Source organism: Columba livia, chromosome 3 (genome assembly GCF_036013475.1).
Source record: "Columba livia isolate bColLiv1 breed racing homer chromosome 3, bColLiv1.pat.W.v2, whole genome shotgun sequence".
NCBI lineage: Eukaryota > Metazoa > Chordata > Aves > Columbiformes > Columbidae > Columba > Columba livia.
The window spans coordinates 77,316,079-77,341,610 of record NC_088604.1 but is presented as its reverse complement, the minus strand read 5'-3'; the positions used below and the strand labels follow the sequence as shown (position 1 = coordinate 77,341,610).

The window sequence follows — 25,532 nt, the reverse complement described above, 5'->3', positions numbered from 1 at the left end:
TTTCGGCATCTGAATCCTTTGCATTTTTAAAATTCAAGATGATCACACGAAGTTTGTATTCTAACTAGTTTTTAGGCTTCACAGAATAAAGTTAGGGAGGAAAAAAAAGAGATTCAGGATTGTAAAGTGCCCCTCAAAGTATGAATTTAGGAATAGAGTGAAATTTCCAAGTCAAGTACTGCACAGTGGGAAACTCACACCATTATCTACCGCTGGGACTGACAGGCAAAAGGACCAACGTACAGGCAGTGACTGCTTTTCAGAATTTATTGTAAAAAACAGTATTAAACAATAGGAAAAAAGCCACTCCTTTTTCAACCCACCACATATTGCTTTCTGTGGAAACAACGGAAAAATGTGACAGAACTGTATTTGCCCATTCCTGTCCATGTATCAGATAATCCCAGCTACTCAGGACATGCTCATGGGAAAAATATTGGCAGTATCACAGCATATGGAAGTGGAAATAAAAAACATGCAGTATTTTCAATTGCAGTTGGGAGGCCTACTTCCTGGAGTCTAAAGATCATGTTGTTTTATCTGTTTTCCTTTAGCATAATGTACATTATCAGAGTTTCATAACTTCAGACACCAGCAGAAAGCCCTGATTTTTTGCCAATAGTGACATACCCACCTCAAAGATAAACATGGAAGTCAGAATGTCTGCCTTTTTTCTGTTTGCAATTTCCTTTCCATAGGAACATGCATATGATATAGTTCCTGCAAACAGATATTCAAAGCTTGGCTAGCCCTTTTTCACTTATACCAGTTCAATCCCACTGGAGGTCCTCAGGGCAGCACAAACAACAGACAACACTCTTCCAACACCACACTGCACTTGTTTTGGCCAAAAACTGCTTGTCCTAACACCAAATTATTCATGTTAAACATACTTGGTAGGTCCTGTGCTTTTGTCTACAAACAGAAATATGTCAGATTCTGCATTAAAGTGTATCACAGAAAATGTAAACCAATACACTCCACCGTTCTTTTGTGTGTGTGTGTATTTTCTAGCTCAAGTCAAAACTGCGAACTCCCAGTGTTAACTTGAACAGAGCTCAATTTAAATGGAGCCCCAAAACAATGAGTCTGCAGTACTATTCACCTGGTGCAATTAGCTTCATTATCAAGTAGTGAAAAGTTGACTTAGCTTCAGTTTCATGCACAAAAGCATTAATCAGACAAAACTTAAGTTGCATGGCACCTTTGAGATCACTTCAGTTTCAAGTCAAGGGATGAACTTACAAATATATAGGAGCATTGTTTTAGGTATGACATGAGTATAGAACCCAAATACTCAGAAAACAGGGGGCAGCAGAAATCTGTGGATAATGCTAAATAACAGTACCTAACAATTTTTTTTTCCACTGCTGTGCTTGCTGAAAACTGATAACAGCAACCACAACAGTTTGAGGTGACTCACACAACTGACAGTCACCAGCATAGAGTGAAGTGGAAATTTTGGTCATTCTGAAAGAAGATACAATGGAGCAATACAGGAAACTCCATAGCAAGGGGACACAGTCAAACATTTGTTCTCTTGCACATCATAAAAAGTATTTTTGGTTACAAATTACCGCTGCAAACAACCTTCTCATAGATAAAACTAAAAATGTCTCTACCTAAAAAGCTTTGAGAAGGGTCAAAACCCCACAAACCATAACAAAACGCTTTCTCTAAGTCCTCTTCCCTTCTGAGTTGCAACAGTCTTCTCAAGAAAGACCCTCTTCTTGGTCAATCAATTCAGTTTTGGTAGAGAATACATCAGCCAGCATGTGCTTTGGGATTTCAGATCCCCGTACTTTTAACGTGTAGCAGGCATTCTCTACTTTTGCCAGACTCTGTTTCAAGGTATACAGCTTCTTAGATACTTCGTAAGGTCCAGTGTTGCCAATGAAAGTAAAACCATCATAAATCTGACGTAAGAACTGGCTCAGTTCAAAAGGCGTGTCTATGTCACCATTTCCAACACTGCTGATGCACAGCCGCATCAGCTCTCCAGTCAGATCAGCCACTCCCAGCAGGTAATCTACGGGCGTCACCTTCAGGCTGCAAGTGTGTGGTTGTTTATCGTGGGAATTGGAGGTCTGAGGATGGAACAGAACAAAATCCAGCACAGAAAACTACAAAAAAACAGTCTATAATGGTTCAAACATACATTAACTTATGTAACATAACTGGTAATTAAAAACACTCCGGAAAATTGAATTGCACAGCACTTCCACACAGTCTGATATCAGAAGTACTAATCTCCTTCCAGAATACTAGAAGGTATGAAAGCATCATTTCCACTCAAGATGTGATTTCCATTCTAGCAAGCATGAAAACATACCCCGCTTCTACTATCACTATTTGCAAACAGAATTATCACGCCTTTGTACCAACATTTAGTTGCAGTTGTGGGTGGGGTTTTTTTGGCTGACAGATCTCAGACTAATAGATTTAAATTTAAACAGTCTGTCCAAAGCTACCAAAGCAAACAAGAATTAAAAAGAGTCTGCATTATGAAAACAAATCACATTTTGTAACAGCATCTTGAATTTCGAAACGTATCTTCTAGAAGAAGCTGCTAAGTATTGTTCTCAGATCCATTTTATATCAACTGAACTCATTAAAATGGCCAAATACTTGTTGAAGAAAACTCATCACAAAGTTACAGGTTTGCTCCTATATCCAAGTATTCAATACTTTTTCTTGCCAAAATACTGGTTACCTTGGGAGAGAACACAGGTTTCTTTCTGTTCTGTTGTTCCCATAATATGCTAGCCACCCAAATTCACAAATGTGGTCATTTATGCAGGGGTTATCAACTTCACAATTTGTTAAAACAAGTGTGCCACAATGGCACAATTTGCCCTGGGAAGAACAAATGAACTTACGCTAAAAGCTTGGCTTCTTTGCAAATATCTTAGCAAGAGAATGAAGAAGTAATAAAAAGTGCTTTACAGCAGAATCTCTTCAACAGAAACAGACTTGGTAATTCATCTAAAGGAGTAGCATATGCTCTGCATGTGCGTTTATGTATATTACTACAAAATTGTCTTTTGTCCCCTGTAAACAATCAAACTGTGCCCAGTTTACTGTCGTCAGTGGCAATAGTTTGTCCCTATGCGAAAAAGGATAGGAGTAAGAGCAAGTCAAGAAACAGCAGATACGGTATAAGGGCTAAGGTGTGATGGGACACAAACTCGTCCTCTGAGGGGAGGCATCATGATTGACTCCAGGAAAGTAAAAATGGTCAAGCTAAGACACAGGCAATGCATTTTAACAGAAGCTGAATACCATGCCTCCTGTTCAGCAAGATTTAATTCATGGAGTTCATCCTGCTTTGAATTCATTTGTCTCTCCCAACTTTTGCTACATCACTATACACCAATAGGACTTACAGGCAGTCCCAGCCATCAAAAATCCCTCATCCACATTTGTTTGCTAGTATTTCACTGCCCTCGATCTTTGCCCTTACCAGGAGTTCAGTTTGCTCTGAATAAAAAGGATGTGAAATTTATAAACTTGTATCCCACAGATTTAGTTTACTACTTGTCAGAATAAAAAGCATGTTTTGAACCAGTGAGTCAAAGCCCAGACATATATCTAATACCATTCCACTAACTGGCCTTATTTAATCAGATGCTAAAAATGTGACTAAGCCTACTCATTGCATTTCCATCCCAGAAAGATGTTTGTCACATAAGAAATGAAAAACTTTTACCATGTTTGTTGTTTCTTCTCTGTCTTCTGCTGTAAATATTAGTTGTTTGTTGATCTCTTCAACACTAATCAAAGATCGTGTTTTGATAAAATACTGAAATGAGACTGCCTCAACATACTCTTGAAGCCCTGCAAAAATAGCAGAAGAATTAAGCTAATGATTTGAACTTTCCAGCAATGAGCCATGCTCACAATTATTTCTTTTAAGAAATCTTTTAAGTGAGACTATTTTAAAGTTACTAGCAAAAAGTGAAAACTAAGATAACCCAGAAATAGCATTGAAACACCATTTAATATAGCATGCTTCTCAAGTACAGAAACCAGATCAAGAACATAGCAAATAAACATTTTCAAGTTTTTACTCCAACTGCGCTTTTTATTCAGAACCTTTTGTAGTATCAGCATAAAGTTACTCTCAGAAACATACCAAACAGCAGCTCCTCATAACATCCCTCATGGGTTCACTTTGGGACCAGTACTGTTTAATATCTTCATCAATGACACAGATATTGGGATTGAGTGCACCCTCTGCAAGTTTGTGGATGACACCAAGCTGAGTGATGCAGTTGACATACCTGAGGGACAGGATGTCATCCAGAGGGACCTGGACAAGCTTGAGAAGTGGGCCTGTGTGAACCTCATGAGGTTCAACAAAGCAAAGTGCAAGGTCCTGCGCCTGGGTCAGGGCAACCCCCAGTATCAACACAGGCTGGGGGTTGAATGGGTTGAGAGCAGCCCTGCGGAGAATGACTTGAGTGTACCTGTGGATGAAAGATTGGACATGATCCAGCAATGTGTGCTTGCAGCCCAGAAGGCCAATTGTATCCTGGGCTGCAGCAAAAGCAACACGGCCAGAAGGTCCAGGGAGGTGATTCTGCCCCTCTCCTCTGCTCTGGTGAGACCCCACCTGAGTCCTGCATCCAGCTCTGGAGCCCTCAGCACCGGAAAGACATGGACCTGTTGGAGAGGGGCCACAGGAGGCCACAAAGATAATGAGACGGATGGAATACCTCTGCTGTGAGGACAGGCTGAGAGATTTGGGGTTGTTCAGCCTGGAGAAGGCTCCAGGGAGACCTTGTTGAGGTCTTTCAGTACCTAAAGGGGGCCTATAAGAAAGATGGGAACAGACTTTTTAGTAGGGCCTGTAGCGATAAGACTAAGGGTCATGGTTTTAAATTAATGGAGGTAAGATTTAGACTATATATAAGAAAGACATTTTTACAATGAGGGTGGTGAGGCACTGGAACAGGTTGTCCAGGGAAGCTGTGGATGCCCCATGCCTGGAGACATTTAAGGCCAGGCTGGACGGGGCTCTGAGCAACCTGATCTAGTTGAAGACGCCCCTGCACATTGCAGGAGGTTGGACTAGGTGATCTTTCAAGGTCCCTTCCAAGCCAAACTATTATGTGATTCTATGATAATGGAGCTTTTAAAATACAACATTTGTATGACTGGAGTGCAGATTACTATTCTACACGTTGACAAAGACACAAGACACAATGCAGAGAAACAGACTGCAAATAAATCAAAACCAAGGGAGGTAGCTCACCTATCAAAAAAACACATATAAAGAAAACTAAGTTTGCTTGGTTTATCTTACCAGCAACAGTAGATGCTCATTTAAAACTGAATTTCTCGCTTCTCTATTTTGTGAGAGTTAGTGAAAAGGTTCCTTCAAACATGCAGGTTAGGTGAAACTCATGTTCAGGATAAAGCATCTGTTATTTTATTACAAATTAAGACCAAAAAAAAAAATCAACCAGACAGGGCTGTGATGTCCAACTGAACAAGAGCTCTGTCTGAAAGAACTTATGTTCTAAAATCAAGGCATGTAAGGGAATAAGGAGTTGGTGTGCTCACAAGGAAATAAAAGATGAGATAATAAACGTAAATTTGTATGCCATCTGCAGCCACCTGCCACAATTACCTCTCACTACCTGCTTAGCACACGGTGATTTTCTGTATGCATTACAGCAAAAGTGAGATCTAAAAAAGAGCTTGAATGTTCAGACAGCGATTTTGCAGCTTCTATCAGTTTTTCCTTACGTGCAGAGAGCAGATTTGGGAAAGCATGTGGGAAAAGTTCATAAGCCAAAAGCTGAAGCTGACACTCTTGGTAGAAAAAAAAAACCAACACACACACAAAAAAACAAACCTGGAACAAACATCCACGGTAGGACTATACTGAAATTTTTGCAGACAAAAACCAACGCATCTGAGCTATGGACAGAGAAAGCACCAAAGGAGGATGTTAAAGGAACCGACTGCAACGTCGCAGGGATGGCTCCAGCAGAGCCATACTGAACCATTTTAAAAGGATGGTTTCATTTCAAGAGAAGCAAAGAGGTGACAGTGCCATATCACGCTGCAAGAGGGCCAGGATTAGACAGTATTTTTTCCACTGAGCAAAGTGAGAAAATGTGGAGGTGACCAAGGGTATCAGAAGTAGAATCCTGGTTCTGTTAAAATAATCTTTAAATCCTCAACTGACCTCCACAGGGCCAGAACCTCAGCCTACAGAGATACGGAGGAAGCAGCAAATTCAGACCTCATCTGGATTAAAGGAAGTCTAAATCAAAGAGAACATGAATTTAAATAACAGATGAGGGTAGCAATATCCCAGAAAAAATAGAGGTAACTTCAAGGGAAAATTCAATTGTAGGCAATTTTCCACATTGCAATCACAAAAATGGGATGAGTGACCTGCATTTTTTCCTTTTGAATATGTATTTACGAGGTGAGTGGAGGCCACTCAGAAAGGCAATTCAGCCTGCACTCTTTATGCTTCTGTACAGCAGCACTGGGAAAAGCAGAATAAACATCCAGCAACCAAAGCCACATTCAGTACTGTTGTTCACAAACCAGAACACACACAGGGAACTGCAAGGCCAATTAAATACAATAATTTAATCAACTACATTCAGGTAAAGCATGCCAGGCACAAGCAATGGAAGAATACTAGATAAAAGCTACTCAGGATCTTCTAAGATAAATAACTTCAGAAGTTGCAGAGAGGTAGATTTCATCACCCATTCTTTTCCTTCCTTACCCTCTGATGTAATTCATTACAAACTTTGGCTTTTTCTGTGGATAAGCTGTGAGCCACCAGATACAGCAGCACTCAACATGACAACATCTGTGAGACTGTCTCTCTGCTATCCGAAGAAAAGACTATCACATATGAAGAATCATCTTGTCATTTTCCCAAGTTCTCAGATCAAATCAGCCCTCAAACTTTTTGGTAAACAGCTTTCTCAATCAATCATAACTTCCAGTTTCAGCTCAGTCCACTTTACTACTTCTCCACATACACTTTGTCCTCTTCCAGGATAAGTGTTTGGCTCCACTGTTCATTTATTTTTATGCTTGTTTGTTTTTTATAGACATACTTATATGTATGTATAGACACACACATGCATTTTTGCTTCCTCCCACCATTCCACCCTAGCTGACATGTTCCACTCTTCTCCTCACTCCTTCTGTTTAACACCACCATGTGAATGTTACACATACAGTCTGGTTTGTCATCTAGCGTCACCTTTTCACAGTTAGGGAATCTATCTATCTATCACTATTTAGAAGTAAGCCTTACAAAAGCTCATTTAAAGTTGATACCATTACAAACAAACCGGTAAAAAATCCTGGTTACAACTACTTTGCAAAAAATATGCCTATTTGACTTTTTTTTTCTTTCCTTTTAAAGTCCTTCTTCCCGAAGTAGCCACAACATGACACTTCAATGACCCAAGACCTTGAAATAAGGTGTTTCCACGTGCAGGTAGAAGGATGTTTAAACATGTTATGTTTTAGCTTAATGGTAGGACATCCGCTATTTCCAGCAAATAATCCCCAAGGTGAAAAACTCCATCCCATTTCACTACAACATCCAACAATACCTTTCCCCTTATGTTCTTGTTTTGGATGTATTCCAAAATTGGCTTATTTATGGATTGAGCTGCCAGTAATGGAACAGTTTGTAAGACTGCCTTTTATGTATTTTTTTTTTTAGTATGCAGACCAAAATACCCAATTAAAAGCATTGCATTACTTCTACTAGCACTTCTTAAAATTATAGATGTAAGGTAACAAAATGTTTAAGTATTTTGATATTTTATTACATTTACTCTATATAAATAGCTTGTACTAGTGACAAGTTACAGTGACCCAGTATAACAGCTTCCTTCTGTATTTTGAAAATTTATTTTCCACGTGAGAACTAGAAAGTTATTCTGAGATAACTTCTGAGCATGTATTAGCTATAAAGGAGGAGATTTTATGCTGAAAGTTTGTGCATTTTTTTTGCCAGCTGTCTCAGCTGATATTCAAGACATCTATCCTATCGACATACGCAAGTTCTGAGAAAGAACTGTTAAGCAGTTTCTCTAAGAAACTTATAAGAAATCAGGCTTGCTCGAAAAAACAGGTAATTCAAGCACTCAATCCAAGAGTGAAATGAATGTGTAAGTGGTAGGAAAAGATAGTTCTACTTAAAAAATTAGTAATTAATAGAAGTTCCTTAATTTCAGGAGTCAGGTTAGGGTAAACAAAATCTAATTCCACCCGAGACATACATGCATGCATGCATGCATAGAAGTTTTAACTCAGAATGACAGATCAAATAAGATATGAAAGTATCTTCCTAAAATTTTGTTTTTGCCATTTCCTCCTTCAAATATCTGTTCAACAGTTAAAAAATGGGTTAAAATGGATTTCGTGTCTCTAGCTCTTAAGGTTAGCAACGCTAACGGTACCCACCATCTTCTCAAATAAGCTGCTTCTCTCCCTATTTCTTCTCAAACTCTTTTTCCTCCTATCCCTTAGTCCTCTTCCTTTCCTCTTGCACTGCATCTTTTTGTCCACAGAGCAGCCTGTGCTGATGGGTAGGACACAAGCAGATGACAACCTGTGTTCTCATCCCCAGCTCTTGCCCTAAACTGTGCAGCAGGAATCACAGGCCAACAGCAGCCACTAGAAAGACGGTAGAAAAATATACGCAGCAAGTTTCTTCCAGGACCACTACATGAAGGGTGGGCCACATTAAGTACAGGGCAGGTTATGTCAATCTACCCACTTGCAAATTCACTGCAAAATCAGAACAGCACAGCCACAGCTCTATCTTATCATGTTTTAGGCTTGCAAGTTACACTCTGATTAAAAACAAACAAAAACCCGCACACACCACAAACCCAAGAAACACCACAAACCCAGAAAAAGCATTCATATTCTTATGGAAATCCCAAACTGAGAAAGCCCTTACTACTAAGCTCGGCAGAATATAGGAAGGATGGTAGACTTCAAGAACCCACTTCTACAGGCATATTGATCAATGAAAGGGAGAACTGGTCAAATAAGCAAATAATTAATCAGGTGCATCAACTAAAACAAGTGCAAGCAATAAAAAGTATTAATACAGATATAAAATAATTTTGCTTTAGAGTCAGCATCCTCTTCAGATGAAACTGAGAATTCATGCCTCAGTCTTTTCCATTTAAGTTCTCTGCAGACTTGGCAATGATTGCTTAGATTCACAGGTCCCTTTCCACACACAAATGATAAAAACTTAAATAATTAAACTAAAACCAAGGCTGTGAAGCAATCCAACTGCTTTACTGATAGTGATCATGAAGTCAACGGTTCCCAATAACTACAGAAACAAAGACAGGTTACCTATTTAATAGGCATGGGTGCCTGTGAGAGTTAAATCATTTCCCCCAAGAGGCACAAAACCCCTGCAGAGAACTGCAAAGAATATTTTAATCTCTCATTGCAGAGATGAGTTTAATTGAGCCTTTTTGTTATTGTTATTAGAAACACATGTACATATGACAAACGCTAGAGTTTTTTTTTTTTGTAGATGGCTTATTGTGGATGAGAAATTCACAAGCTTTCATTTTGCTCCTACTTGAAGAGGATGTACCACAGTTACTTTTGTAGCCAATTTTTTTGTTCTGAGGGGTGCTGTGTTTTGGGGTTTTTTGTGGCAGCCAATGTTCTACACCAGTTCTTAAAAAACAAACAAACAAACAAAGCACCTAGTCCTGTGAAAAGTAGCCTTCCTGATCTCTCTGACTACCTCCGATTGCCGTGATAATTGATACAAAGTTTTTAAAGTAATTCAGTTAGATGGCAAATTTTACACTACTAACAACCTTGAGGGCAAGTGTTCAAGATACCAAAGAAAGAAATCTCTGACTTAGCCTGGATGCTCAATGGTCAAAGAAGGAAGAGCACCCAACACAACACAGCTTCTTCAGTTCAAACCCCAAAGTTCTCCTCAAGATGATGATGTTTCCATGCAACAGCCCCAACTCACCAGCACATCTGAAGTATCAGTAATGGCCCTTTATCCTCATAAATATAGATCTGATGAGACAGTAAAAAGGTACATCGCCACCCAGCAACCCCTATTTCTCACCATATGACTGAAAAACAAAACTCTAACCACAATGCACTATACTAGTTGTTTCCTGCAATGGAGTTCCTCTATGACACATTCTCCTGTGTGATTTTAAACAAACAAAAAAAGTTCATAGATTTCTCCGGGTCTCCTCTCATGTTCCACCTGCACTTGGTTCCTGTAATGGCTGGAGAGATCTGGTCTGTGAATGACTGATCTTAACAGCTGCAGGGTTGAAAAAAAATTCCTGAGCCAGAACACAAGGTCTCCTCCATTTGCTAGCTATGAAATTGAATTGAGAGACAAATAACATTAGCAGTTCCAGATTCTCATATAACTGCAGTATTTACCATAATAGTACTGCAGGACTTTAGGACAGTTAGGTCTTAAGTAAGAACTAGGAAAGGACAATTCTCGTTTGGAGGATCCACAGCACACATTTTTATAAGACTGTATTGTATAGGGCTTCTCTTATGGACTTACGCCGCCCTCAACAGCTCCTGCTGAATTTAACCCTTGTTAAAAGGCATGAACCAGAAATAGCCAAAAGGCACTAAAATTCAACAAGCTGAAGGTATTGAATTTCAAATAAACAACCTGCATGGTGAAGAAAATCAGTTTCACAAAGTTTGTTGGCATACTTGGTGATGGAAGAACACCAGAGAAACAGAGAAAGTAACAAAAATAGAGAAACAAAAAAATTAACAAAATTAGATCTGATAAATATTAGCTTATTCACTGCAAATTCCGTCAATTTTCCCGGTATAATCAGGAAACTTTGTTTCCATTTCTGGCATTTTACCTCTCACCCACAACAGCAGAGAGATGAACTTGAATTCTTCAGTTACATCCTGTTCCTGTGTTACTATGTTTTCTCACCATCTTGCAGAAACCTGATTGCTTCCTTCACGGACCGCTTTCCTTTCAAGTTTTAGGTGTATTCAAGTTTTTTCCTGGGTGAGACATTTACAATTCATGATACCTTCCTCATGCGGTAAAAAGCTTTTCCTTTGTATCACCAACCTATGATTAAATGTCACTTATTTTTATTACAGTTTTCACACTTTCTTAAGAAGAAAACAGTCCTATTTCTGCTGTTCCTGATGGGCAGTATAGTTCTTTGCCTTGGTATTATTCCAGAAATACACAGGTATTTATAAATACAAAGGCAGCTAGCACAGCTCGAGTATGAGATATTCTTTCCATGTTACAAGTGAAAAAGAATGAAAGAATGAAAAAGCAAGTAAGACAGAAATCATAAACTAAAGGAACTATTTAATGTTCTAATCTGAACCCTTCATACAACACCAAAAAACCCCAATGTAACCTAAATTTGGCCTGCTTGGATGGGCCTCACTCATCTCCACAACACTTCTTAGAGCACCATGTCTGTTGGTCCTACATACTGCCATTAAAAACCAGCATTCTAGCACAATTAAAATATTTTCTTTTCACCCACACAGACTTCACTGGCTTGGTCCAATCCAGCAGTGCAGTTTGTTGCAGTATGATTACACATTTAATGTGACTCCAAATGGTGTAAGGCAGGACACAGAAATAAGCTCCATTATATCATTCTCTCAGAACACAAGCAGTGCCTGCACAAGATAAATGATGTGTTAGAGTGCCTCAACACTGAACTTTTACACAGAATTTCCCACGTCATCATCAGCAGAAGCAGTCACAGAGCGATAGTTTCAACAAGGTGCTGACATTTTACAGCCTCATCATCTAATCCTATTGAGGGCAAGTGCAGACATGATAAAGAGCTAATGAGCTTCTCAGTGCCCATCACTCCACTCACCACTGCTGCTCCCACAGGCGCACAGCAAACAGAAAGGTCAGCCAGCAATGCTGAAGTTGCATCTACTCTCAGCACTCTGCACCACGCTACTGAGGAAGCTCCAGAAGAATTATGGGCTCCTCATTCCATATTTTGTCTTAAGCATGGCTATCAGCTGTGATGATAATACCACATCTATAGTTGGTCCTAGCAGAATCTAATGACCTCACTGTAAGGAGCTATGATTTAATTTAACAAAATCATGTTAGTCCATTCAATCCCACCCAATGCCAACCTATCAAGCAACTCTTAGTTTCCTTCTGCATTACACAATTTTTGCATTTATGCAGCATAGATTTAGAGCAAGCTTAGAAAAATTCCATGAATCCTAACACATTGCAGAGCAGTCTCCTTCTTGTTCTTAAGGCAGGTATGGGTCTTTTCTGTATACTATTGATATTTTCCTTGGTATTTTAGAGTTATATACCCAAACACACATATATACATAGATAAAACCCTGAAAACGTTCTTCCTCTCCTTCATAAATTCATACAATCTTTTTCAGTCCTTTCCTTGCTCAGCGTCTCACAACTATTTTAAAGCAACAGTACACATTTCCTCACAGGATATATAAGGTATACACTGCTAAGTGGGGCAAAGAAGCAGGAATTCTATATTACAAATATTAAAGCTTTAAAAATATCAACAAAGCAGAACATTCTAACATAACAAATGAAGAGCTCTACATTAAAAAAAGACTTCATTATTTCAGTATCTCTTTGTTTGCTTGTTTAATCATCCCCTGGGACAATCTGTACTGTTAAGAAATGTGTAGAAAACAGACATCAGTTTGTTGTTGTTCAATTAGTGCTATACTCAGTGCTTGAGCTCATGCAAGTGTCCTTTGGGGAAATGTCCTGCGTGCCATTAGCACTATTCTTAATGAGGGAAAGCATGAAACTCCTTTAGTGCTCTGCCAGAATTGTTTTATCTTCAAGTCAAAAGAACAACTGCTTGGAGTAACCCCAAAAAAAGCATTTAACAATTACAAGTGGCAAACAATATTCCCAAGCATTATACTCATAGTACTCTTCTATTTATAGGCTAACAGCTATTATACTGAATAAAACGTATTAGGCAGCTTTTTTATACAGACAGTCATGATTCCCCAGTTAGGGCTGCTATGATGGTTTCCATTATCAACCCAGTTTCAATCCCTTTTACTCTTTCTGTGAGAGGTAGGGTGGGGAACAGGAGGATGTTTCATGTTTGGTTTCAAGACAAAGGAGAATATTTTTAGGAAGTTTGAGGTTAATTGGACATGCTGCTTTTGAGATATGGGACATAGGCGTTTCTTTATTCTTTTTTGAAGAAAAAAAAACAGTTAATGGCTACATTTTTGTTCAGAAAAGCCTTTTTAACTAGTTCTCCAGAATTTCTTCAAAATACAAAATCAAAATTGAAAACTAGGTAAAAGGAAGGTCAAGACTTACAGCTCTAGGAAATACATAAAGACAAAAAATTTAGCACTGTTCCTAGCTAAATTTAGTTTCAAGAAGGCACACAAGATTTTTGCACTGGAAAAAAAAGAAAGCGAAGGAACAATTAAAGAACACTAGACTTAAAAACAAAACTAAAAGCAACATTCTTAACCCTTATCACTGCTTCCATCCCAACTACAGTTCTTCATAAACAGTGGGGGGTAGGGGAAATAAAGCACTCCCTCTTACAGTTTCTCTTCGTCTAACTGTCCCCTCATTCTTCATGTCTCTAGGTTTTCTATTGTAGCTTCACAATTCTGACATCAAGCATCTTCACATCTCTGACACCTCCTTAACCTAGCTTCAGCACAATCAAGATCTACAAGTCTTTAAGCATATTTCTTCTTTTTGCCATCCCAATGACTAACTGGGGAGTGGAGAATTTAACGAACAAGGTAAGAATAAACTTCTGGCTAAAAGTTTACACTTCATACTTGTTATACACATGAGTTCATTTAAACAATGCCTAAACGTATTCCCTGTCTTCCCAGTGACAGGTACGTTCTAACATGCACCCTCACAAAACAGGCTCAATGAATACCAGCTGGCACAAACTCCCCTCACAGAGAAACATCATACAGAAGAGCCAGAATTTAAGTAGATGCTGTGGATGACCTACAGAAATGGAATGAAGGCAACATATTTCAGTCAGATTTTATATACAGTCTTCTTAATGAGGCAAGAACTACCTAATTACAGAAACAATGAGGAGATCTCAGGGCTGAGCAGTATTATGCAGCTGATGAGATTCCACTGACTTGCCACTCACTGGTGTCACCTGAACACAGGAAAAAGTTAAAAGTAGAGCCATTCCTAGTTCTAACTGTAGAAATGCAACGTGGGGCTGCGTATTTCTTACCTTTTAGGTCTGTCCACAAAACCACAAGGGTTTTATTATTTAGTGTATTAATACCTCTTTGTCATCCTTCCTTTTTATCTAGAGAGGTCCGTAAGATTAATTCTCTTCAGTTGTCTTAAGACTGTAGTAAGAAAATTCTTTATGACATCTCACTGAAGTCTCATGCAAGTGTTAGGGATGTGCTGTTGTGTATGTAACTGTGTGCATTTCTGGGCCCCACAGTTCAAGAAGGGTGTGAAGGTCCTTGAATGCATCCAGAGGAGGGAAACAAAGCTGGTGAAAAGGGCTGGAAGGAATGTCCTGTGAGGAACGGCTGAGGACTTCGGGCTTGTCTAGTTTGGTGAAAAGGAGGCTGAGGGGTGACCTCATTGCTCTCTACAGTTTCATGAGTGGATGTGGAGAAGGAGGTACTGAGCTATTCTCCCTGGTACCCAGTGATAGGATGCATGGGAATGGTTCAAAGCTGCACTGGGGGAGGTTTAGATTGGACATTCAGAGCCATTTCTTTACTGAGACGGAAAATAACACTGTAACAGGCTTCCTAGAGAGGTGGTGGATGCCCCAAGCCAGTCAGTGTTGAAGAGGCATTTGGACAATGCCCTTAATAACATGCTTTACCTTGGTCAACCCTGTAGTGGTCAGGCAGTTGGACTAGATGATCATTGTAGGTGCCTTCCAAATGAAATATTCTATTCTGCTCTATTCTATTCATTATGTAGCTGTGGAGGCATTGAGTCATCATACACATGCAGCAGGCCCATAACTTCTGCTGCTAGAGATCTATAGTAATTTGGTCTGCTCCACAATGGACAAATACATCTTAAGTCATTTTAAGAGGCTGAGATCTAAAACACTGGGGAAAAATTTTAGAAATGCTGAATTGTTTCTAATAGTATATTTTCAGTTGTTTCCTAAAGAGTTTATTCAGGTCCATTTTGATATTAACAGATATCTCTAACAAGTTATGCAGGAGAATAAGTGTTACTGACTGTGTATGAGTATTTACCAAAGACACAAAGCAAACCCGAACATAATTTTTTTCATTAATTTATTTAATTTCAGGTTTCTATGGCTAGCTTAAGTTTACATATCTTTGATGTTAAAAAAAAAAAAAAATTAAAAAAAAAATCAAAATCTAACTTTTCAGATTGGGAAATGTGTGGGTTTTTTTTTTGTTTTTTTTTTTTTTTTTCCTCAGAGGAGAGAATCTGGAACTAGAAACCTAGCAGCAGGTTTCATCACTCACTTTATACGATATGGGTACACACAGACATTACAGTGTGATAAGTTTCTTTCCATATATCTGCTATGCAGGCATACTCTATCACATCTGAGAGAAATGCAAGCTAATTCCAGGCAAGCTGCCCCTTAGTAAAAATAAATGCAGGTATGCCTCTTTGAACTTGCCCACACAAAGCCACATACTAAGAAAACAGACAATTGAGCTGAAGCAGCTGATGCAGAGTAACTGGTCACCCCACAATAACTTTGCTCACACGGCAAAGCTGACAGCTTGTATCATGAGGTCTCAAAGATTCATGAGGTAGCAGACCACAAGTGTCGTTGTTCTATAGATTGCATTATATGACTCATATGGGACTACAACCTTCAGGGGTTATTCAGACAGGGTTTACAAGTCTCAATGAAGCTTCCAAAATTTTTGTTCATAAAACCGAATGCAAGGATTTTCAATTTTCAGCTTTATAAGCACTACTTAAAATGATAATCCAAACACAACTTTCAGCATTTCAAGATACTCATAATATACTTGGACTAGTATTGTTGACAGTTTGAGGTCATCCATAGTGCTGGAGTTTTGAATTCTCTTTCTTTCCATTGCTTCATTACAGTACTGAGCTATAAATAGCAGCAAGATGCACACAAATCCTAAATTGTCCTTCTAAGAATAACTACTTACATTTAATTTGAACAGCCCAACGCACCACACGTAAGAGGACTTATGGAACTTAAGTAGAGCCATTGAAGACTAGAATGGCAAGCTCCTTCAGAAGTGCCAAACTGGGCTTTCACTTATGAGCTGGCTCACCTTAACAAATTTAAGTTTGTGTAAGACATAAGTACAAGTTAACCCGTGCACTATTTGTCTTGTAAACCACACAGATGTACTTACTGCCAGTTTAGCAAATCAGCTGAAGAATAAGAATAACTTCCTGAATAAGGAAAGATATACAGGATTGCAATATGTTTAAAACAAGACTGATAAACCTGAGACACTTGTATACCATGACCAAGATGTCGAAGAAGCAGATACATATTTTACTTATATGTTGTCACAAACAAGGCATAACAATTTTAGGTAAGATTCAGACTGTCAGCAAAGTTTCAGCAAAGAAATACGATTTGGCAGCAAGAGTCACAAAAGCACTGGGACTCAGCATCTCAAGGATGTTAGTAAAGACTGCAGCTTACAGAGATGAGCAGAAAAAGCTGTGACTGAAACAGATATCAACTGATTTAATGCTTGTAGCACAGACAGAACACTGTAGGGCAATAGCCTCTCTAGTACCAGAGCTAACTTTGCTAATGGCAAAGATTAATCTGAGTTCTCATTTATAACCATAGAAATGTGCTAAATTCAGACCTGCGGCATGAAGAGGAACCATTGCTATGTAAAGAGAAACTGAGCTTACTGCAAAATAGCGTACTTTCCCTATTTAAAAACAATTTACCTGGAGATATAGCCCTGTGGAACTGATACATGTCTTCTCCAATCAGTTCTTGTGCAACTTGCTTAATCTTCCGTCGGACAGCATCTAACTTGACTTCAGATTCATTTAGTATTTCTTCCCCATTGGGAGCACTGCAATCATAAAACAGAAACTCAAAGAACAGCTTTCAAAGCATGAGTAAATAGCTAAAAAAGATAACATATTTTCTTTTACTAACTAATACATTTTCCAGAACTTCAGGACATAGCAAAACCGATATCTGAATGAGAAGCAGTTTAACGTTCATTTATACTTATTGCAGATTCTGAAATTCTGTAGATTCTTACAATGAAAATAATCAATCAGCCCAATATAGTTTTGGTAGCATGATATTTATTCCAGACTAGAGTTTTAATTATCACTTAAGTAAGAATAACAAGAAACACAGGCAAAGGCTTAAATATATACATATTCTGGAAAAGTAGCAGTATTTGCAGAAGTCCCTCAACCTCTTAAAAAAAAAAAAAAAAACAAACAACACACAAAATATTTTGCAACACATTACAGTATTGCAAAATCCAATTCATGATTCTATGATTCTACATACGATTTTTTTTTAGGAAGTAATTATGGCCTATGCTATTTTGGAACACCTGAAATACCTGATTCACAACCACAATATATACTTGGCATTTAGAGTTTAGTTAAGCTAATTTCCTTTAAACTTCCCCTCCCCCACCCCCAAATAATCTATATGGTATATTAGTTTACAGTCTATTTAAAGAACTACTGAGAAAGTGATCTTGAGAAAGCATTTATAAGCAGTTTTCTGAAAGTAAAGCCACAATAATATCATAGCTAAAAGCAAAGGAGAGGGAAACAAAAACACAGCATGGAAAGCTTCCAGTCTCACAAACCCAGGAATGTCTTACAAAACAGGAATCTAAAATTTGGAGTAAAGAGGAGGTTTTTGTTATTCTTTCCTCTACCAGTTCCCAGCTATCTAGCCCCTGCAGTGGGAGTAGCTATTTACAGTCAAGGCTGTAGCATTGACTAGAGTTATCTCAACGCCTCTTCGCAGAATAAGACCAAGTTAAAAAAAATGCAACTTCATAATACCTATTTATAACTGTTACTGCATGGTAACTATAAATAGTTAACTATAAATACTACTACAGCAGAACTGCATTGATAGATAACAAAAAATAAATTTAGGAAAAGGAACAGGGAGAGCTGTTAAAAATGTATCGCAGAAGATCAATGTTCGATACATTCAGCAAACATTTTATACAACAGTCTATGCAGAGTTTCACATTTTCCTGTTATTCTGCTATTTTTTTTTGTGGCTTCCAAAGATTGTTTGAAGGCCTATGAGAAGACAACACATCTAGAAGCTCAGAACCTCACACAAAAGCCTCTTAGGTTGCAGTATGTATTGAAGTAAGCAGAACCTAGGTCATCTCCTCTTTGCATGGATGACCTTGAGTGGGACTGCAAAAAAAATAATGGGGAAGTAACTGCAGATGCAACCAACCTGAAGGAAGGGTGCATGCTCTTCTCTCCAAGCTTGCTGAAAGCTGGAAAGCTCTCATCTGCTGTTATACTCTACTACTCTCACCCTGTTTAATAAGCCAATAAAATGAACTGAGAGACCTGAACCAGCATCTTTCAATTCTCTAACTGGAGTGTGCATTCATTAACTCCCATCCATCCTAAAGAATGTTTATTGGAAGTTGATTAAATTCTTCCCACCAGAACATTGCAGCTATTAAATACAAACACAGAGAACACTGCAAGGCAGTTTCTAGGTTTCTACGAACACTTTCATGCTCAATGTGACTCACCTGATAAACCTGTGGAGCAGAAATATTGTCCTTTTGCTTTCGATAGTGATATCACGACTGAGCTTCACAAGTCGTTCATATTTATCATGCCTGGTGTCCAGCTCCAGCTGAAACGCTGCAGAGTCAATCATCACAGTAACAAGTATGGTTATCACATGTACACAGCATGAGGCAAGAGCAGAGAGCCCGTGCTACAGAAGCTGCTTGTGGGCCTTCAATACTGCTGTTCAGGAAGCTGAATTAAAATTTCACCCAAGTTCAGCAAGGTAAATTAAAAAGTAAAACCCTACAATCATTAATAAATAGAATTCCCCAGTCTTCAAAAAAACCCCAACCAAACACAAAAGGCATTTGACTAAGGCATATACACTGTTAAAAATGCACCAATTAGTAAAAAGAAAGGTTGCATTTCACATCGCAACTAGACTTGGCCAAAAGTCAAGTATATTCATATCCCTAAGAACTAGAAGCACTAATACAAAGCGAGATCAATTATTTAAAATAAGATTTCTGACTTACTGATGTAAATGCTTTCTGCCTAACTGCAATGAACACAGAGACAAGAGGATGTCTGTCTGGTTATGAACATTATGAATGTTTCACAGATACCATTAACATTTCATAGACCACTGCTCCACTAAATAAACCATTAGCAGATACTTATAAGAAATCCAACACATTTCTTTCATAATTGTCTGAGGTGTTAAAGTGTCTGTGTGAGAAGACAGTGAAAATGAGCTAAGAGGTTACATTTTTAAAGGGTCTGACAAGTGAATATCCTTTAGAAAAGCATAGCAGCTTGCTGGCAAGCAAAGTTTAGATGAAGCTACAAAAGGAACTATATTTCTCATCGCCTTAATAAAAACTGGGTTCCTCTTATTTTGCTGTGTTCTCCCCAACCTTCTTCTGAAACTCAAAGCTAAGTCACAAATATTCCTACTGATGTTTTAATCATGTCTGATTGGTGTGTTTCTTCCAAACTCTGAGTCAAGTCCACGACTGAGTTATGATCAAGAAGAAATCTTCCCTCAGATCACCATGACAGGAATTTGAGGGTGGGTGACTGCTACTTCTCTTCATAGGATGCCATATATGACACATTTACCAGTGTCATCTACCAGGCAATTCACTATTCTGAAGATCTACAATATTAGCAATGACACCATTCTCTTCTGGACAGTTGTGGCTTTGAGACTTTTATGTTAGATTTTAAACCTGTTAGTGATTACTGAGAAGTGGTTTGGACCTGAAGTAAACGAATACAGTAATCTCTAGCTTAAAAGGATGCAAGAAAACCTACTGTACTGTTGCCTAAAATTGCAAAGGGTTAGAACTTGGGGGATTCTCCAGACTAAAACACTGAGACCACACAGCCCTTTCCTTGACACACTCCACTTGAATGTCTAATCTATCACTGAAAGCAAAGACTCAGACTCTATTGATTTTGGTTGTGCAGAATCAGAACATTAAAAATCACACTTAATAAATCTTAATCTTACAAACAAAGATGCTATCCATTCTCTGTATCAGAGAGCTCTCATATTTAAGAAGTATTAAGCAAAAAAAAAAAAAAAGAAAAAAAAAAAGGTGTAACTGAATACTCCTTGTTTTTTGATTAATCATTATTATAGAAGACATTTTCCTATTAATTTTGCAGAAATCTTTGGTGCCAACAGATAACTACATCAACTCAAGTATGACATTTTTTCCAAAGAGATGAAAAAGAGCAAAATGTGTATAACTATTTCATTTTAGACATTATGTTGTTTAGATTCAGGCAACATACACAGAAATAGTGCACCACCCTTGTTCACCTTACACAGCTTTCTCAGTCATAAGCCATCTGGAGCATACCTTTTCTTAACACTTGTGCCTGATGCAGAGACAAAGACCACTAATGTCTTCATCTGGGGCTTATAAGCACTAGTGCAATATACAAAGTGGATATCTGAAAAGCTCAATAAACTGTATCCCTTGCATCCTTTCTGAAATTAACCAAGTTCTGCTGACTTGGTTTCGTTTTCAATTTGAATTAATGGCAACCTTATGATAAATTAATACGCAGGTAAAAAATTAAAGTTGAAAGTACAGTTACACTATTCCATTCAAATACAAGTGCATGTATGTTACTGAATATAAAAGTTCAGGAGTCAAAGTTTACACAGAAAAAAAAAAAAAAAGAAATATCTGTTTCAAAGAAAGCAAGGAAGTTATATGATATTGAAGTGGCCATTCACAGCAGCCATTCAGCTCTGACTTCTTCACCCTCCTTAGTTTCATAAAAAATAAGAGGGACAGGGAAAATTTTACACCAACAATTAATCCATTCCCTGCATCACATCTCCTTCCTTCTTCTTTCAAGGCTTTTTGCTTCTGAAGGTCAACTTTGCCTTGTTTGTCTAATAATAAAGAGTTTGTCTAATAAGAAAGTTCAACTAAATTTACTGGAGTTTAAATCTGGGTTTGTGCAAAATCCTATGAAAACAATTTGGTTGGAGGGAAGTTTAAGCTTGCTTATGCAAAGAAACTGAAATACAGACTAATTTTAAAAAGGCATTCAAACTGAAATGTCTACATACACGTCTATATTAGTTAGCTAAACACTTAGTTTTTAAAAGTCCATGTATAAACATCTATCAACTCACAAATCAATGCACCCAGATTTACATTTAAGTAACTTAGTCATCTATGCACCAGAGCTGAAATCAACAGTTTAGTGCCTTCTCAACACCCCCAAAAGTAGCCATCACCTATTCTTGTCCCTATGGCTCAGATGTTGCTTTACACCTCTGCAGATCTTACAGTTTTCTGCCATCAAAGGGCCCAGTCACCCTTTGTCTGGCTGTACACTTATGCAGTTTGCTTTGCATCAAGTTCAGCACAAGCAGGGTGAGGAGGGGGAGCAGGAGGTAGAATAAAAAACAGAGCATGTCATGAGTCAGGCAGAACTATGTGACACCCCACTCTCAGGACTTTATTGCACAAAAAGCCAAACAACAAGCTCTAAATGTATTAAGCATGAATCCAACTAGTTTCCAGTTTATCCCTCAGAGAAAATTGGATTATTTCATCACTACATATTAGTAATTTCCTAGAAATTTCTACACGACCTGTTTGTATAATCTGGCATTCCAAATGCTTACTTACATTTAAAAGACATCATCAAAGCTGAAGATGGATTAACATTCTCTTTTTCCTCTCTTCTTTGACCATGTGGAAAATTGTCATGCTTTCGTTTTCTGAACCCACCCGATCCTATTAATAGAAGATACACAGAAAAAAGATAAATATTTAAAAATAAAGTAGCTTTGCCAGCACATAAGCAGCATCAGAATGCTGTCTTCAGAGCATTCCTGACTGTAGCCACATTTTACAGAATATAATAAGGCAACTGGATGAACCTTATTACCAACTGACATCATCTTCATATTAGCATGCTACTTTTTCCACTACATTCCTAGTGAAAATTAGGAAAAAAAACCCTACCAGTCTCAATGGATGATTATGGTAGGATCCCAAGTCTCTTTTTCTCTTTTTTTTTTTTTTGGGTAAGGTCTTCACACCCTTTTATGTTTCCTTTCTCTAAGGCAGGGCTGTCAAATTCCTTTTCCCCGGTGGCCACATCAGCCTCACAGTTGCCTTCAAAGGAATTAATGTAATTTTAGGACTGTATAAATGTAACTACTCCTACTCCTGCTGTAAGGAAACAGCTGCAGAGCAATACTTGTGTCAGCAAGGGCCTACAGGATTATTTTTTCTCCTCATTTTTTTTGAAATTATTTTAAATATTCAGCTTGACAGGAGTAATTCAAACTGTATGTTTTTCATTACTGTAATTATTTATGACATGGGTCTTCAGTAATCAAAAAAAGCAGCAAGGTATAGTTTAAGTAGACTACCATTATCCACATACACAAGTTTATCTTTGGTCCTTGCATTCCGCCTATTAACCATTTTCTTTTCACCTCGATATAGCTGTTCAGTTCAACTGGCCTTATACGCCTTATCCTTAGCCTTTCTTTTCAAACCCTCACCCAGAATGCATCTCTTTTGGATTGTGTTTTACTACCAACTTGCACTTTGTAATCACAGAATGTTAGGGATTGGAAGAGACCTCAAGAGATCATCTAGTCCAATCCCCCTGCCAGAGCAGGAACACCTAGATGAGGCTACACAGGAATGTGTCCAGGCGGGTTTTGAATGTCTCCAGAGAAGGAGACTCCAACACCTCCCTGGGCAGCCTGTTCCAGTGCTCTGTTACCCTTATGTTTCTTCCTTTCATCCTTCCTTCACCTAGGACTGACTCTTTGTGTCATTCTCATTTCAATCATTTCTTCCTCTCACTCCCTCCTTTTTGTGGTAGCTGTATGCTTTGTGTCCCTAACAGAAGCCAAAATTTGGCAAACTGTTCAATACAAGCATACCTTTTTGAATATGTGGAGTTCTCTCAATTTCCTTAAAAGAACAAAAGGAAGCTACTTAAAAGTTACAGAAGAGCACTGGATTTTAACATGTTTCAATGTGATTGTTTATTATCCCAAACCAAAACCAGAAGTGGGCATGGTTACTTTCTAAAAGAGGAAATTGAAAATAATTTTTTCCTTCTTTTCTGTTAGGACATGAGTTCAGGGTTTTGTTTTTCCTGTAGCAGCTGAGAACACTGCAAACACAACCCCTGAAATAGTGCAGAGGATTAAGCTCTCTGCAGTGTTCCAAAAGTTGGAAACTTCATAATGCACTACAGGAAAAAACAGGCTCTCCTGAAATGGGGAGGGGGAAGAGAGAAACAGGGTGAGAAGTTCCACCAAATAACCAGCAACTTGAATATCAGAAAACCACAGACTGGGATAACAGTAACTTAGCCTTAATTAAAAAAAAAAAAAAAAAAAAAAAAAAGAAAAGAAAAAAATAAAAAAGACAAGCTTCCTCGTTGCAGAGCCTACTTTCTAGCTGAAAGCAGATCTGTGTGACCACCCAGGCCAAACAAACACACACGCCGCAAAGCAAGCGCTGCCTTATTAAGTCAGTCACTGCTACAAGCACTTTAGAGGCCTAAGGCACGCTCAGCTTTTGGCCTGTAAAAATCGCTTTTTTACCACCAAGGATGAAGATTTCCAAAGCTACCCTCACAGACACCTCTGTAAAGCCCAAATGGGAGGGCGATAACGCCTCTGAAGCCGTGGTCTATCCTGGTGTACGGGCAGTTTAGTGACACAGCTGAAGGGGACCCCTAGCTGAGGGCAGGGCCTCACACCCCCACCCTCTCCCAGCTGCAGGGCCTCCCCCTGCTCTGGCCCCTCAGCCTGCTCTCCTGTCGGCTCAGGGGCCTGAACCGGCCCCGCGGGCCCACACAGCCGCCGGCTGCGGCTGGACCGCCCCTCGGCGGCGGCAGGCGGCGTACGGGCCGCACAGCCCGGAGGCGCCGGCCCACACCCCTGCGGTACGGGTGGCGGCGGCGCCGACCGTCAGGGGGCCGCAGAGCTCGCCTCGCCCCGGCGGGGGGCGCAGCCGCCGGCTCCAGCCGCCGCCGGCAGCGCGGGAGGGAAGAGGGAGAGGCACGCGCGCCGCCGCCGTCACCTTCCTTCCCGCTCATCCCGGTGCCGCCGCCGAGCCAGGCCGCGTGCCCCCGGCAACCTGCTTCCGCCCCGCGCGCTGCTAGGGCCCGCCACGCCGCCTGGCGCCCCCGCCCTACGGGAACCACAGCAGGACGCCCGCGCGGGTGCCTGACAGCAAGACGCCACGCAGGCGGAGTGCGCTGGCCCGTCGCCCGCGAAAAGGCAGGAGTGGTGCGAAGCTATGGCGCCGCGGAGGATGATATCGGGCCTTGTTGCCCGCGAAATCGGGGTAAAGCCGAGGGCCGAGCTGCTTTCCGAGCAGGCGATCCTCGGGCAGCTAGCCTGCGGCCTCGCCGTGAGGCCCCCCACGCCCGCGGCACGACGGGACATGTAGTATTGTGTCGGGGACGGTGGCTGCGGCCGGTGCGCCAGACCCGGTGTTACCTGCCCGGCCAGCTGAGCGGGGGAAAGGGGCGGCGGCGTTGGTCCCATCACACAGAATCACAGAATGTCAGGGATTGGGAGGGACCTCGAAAGATCATCTAGTCCAAAACCCGGCTGGAGCAGGAACACCTAGATGAGGTTACACAAAAAGGCATCCAGGCGGGTTTTGAATGTCTCCAGAGAAAGACACTCCACAACCCCCCTGGGCAGCCTGTTCCAGTGCTCTGTCACCCACACTGAGAAGAAGTTTCTTCTCAAATTTAAGCGGAATCTCTTGTGTTCCAGTCTGAACCCATTACCCCTTGTCCTATCGTTGTTTGTCACCGAGAAGAGCCTGGCTCCATCCTTGTGACACTCACTCTTTACATATTTATAAACATGAATGAGGTCACCCCTCAGTCTCCTCTTCTCCATGCTAAAGAGACCCAGCTCCCTCAGCCTTTCCTCATAAGGGAGGTGCTCCACTCCCTTCATCATCTTCGTTGCCCTACGCTGGACCCTCTCCAGCAGTTCCCTGTCCTTCTTGAACTGAGGGGCCCAGAACTGGACACAATATTCCAGGTGTGGTCTCACCAGGGCGGAGTAGAGGGGCAGGAGAACCTCTCTCGACCTACTAACTACCCCCCTTCTAATACACCCCAGGATTCCATTGGCCTTCCTGGCCACAAGGGCACAGTGCTGGCTCATTGCCTCTTCTCAGCCCATACCCGCAGAGTGTCTGCCACATCGCCT

At 39.9% G+C, this 25,532-nt stretch overlaps 1 protein-coding gene across 5 annotated transcripts; it reads right to left on the bottom strand.

Moving 5' to 3' along the window:
• Positions 1 to 253: 253 nt before the first annotated feature.
• Positions 254 to 24,530, bottom strand: TSNAX (translin associated factor X). Of its 5 annotated transcripts, none has more exons than XM_065057755.1 (6): positions 24,379 to 24,527; positions 21,949 to 22,056; positions 18,802 to 18,916; positions 16,979 to 17,109; positions 3,710 to 3,837; positions 254 to 2,087 (listed from the first exon to the last, which is right to left on the bottom strand). In XM_065057755.1, the coding sequence occupies exons 1-6, from the start codon at positions 24,392 to 24,394 to the stop codon at positions 1,713 to 1,715; spliced, it is 873 nt and encodes a 290-aa protein (XP_064913827.1). In that variant the 5' UTR covers positions 24,395 to 24,527; the 3' UTR covers positions 254 to 1,712. The 5 variants fall into 5 exon arrangements, with proteins under 5 accessions (XP_064913827.1, XP_021151843.2, XP_064913829.1 ...); XM_021296168.2 differs by lacking the exon at positions 24,379 to 24,527 and adding an exon at positions 23,226 to 23,665; XM_065057757.1 differs by lacking the exon at positions 24,379 to 24,527 and adding an exon at positions 22,288 to 23,156.
• Between the last annotated feature and the right edge of the window lie 1,002 nt (positions 24,531 to 25,532).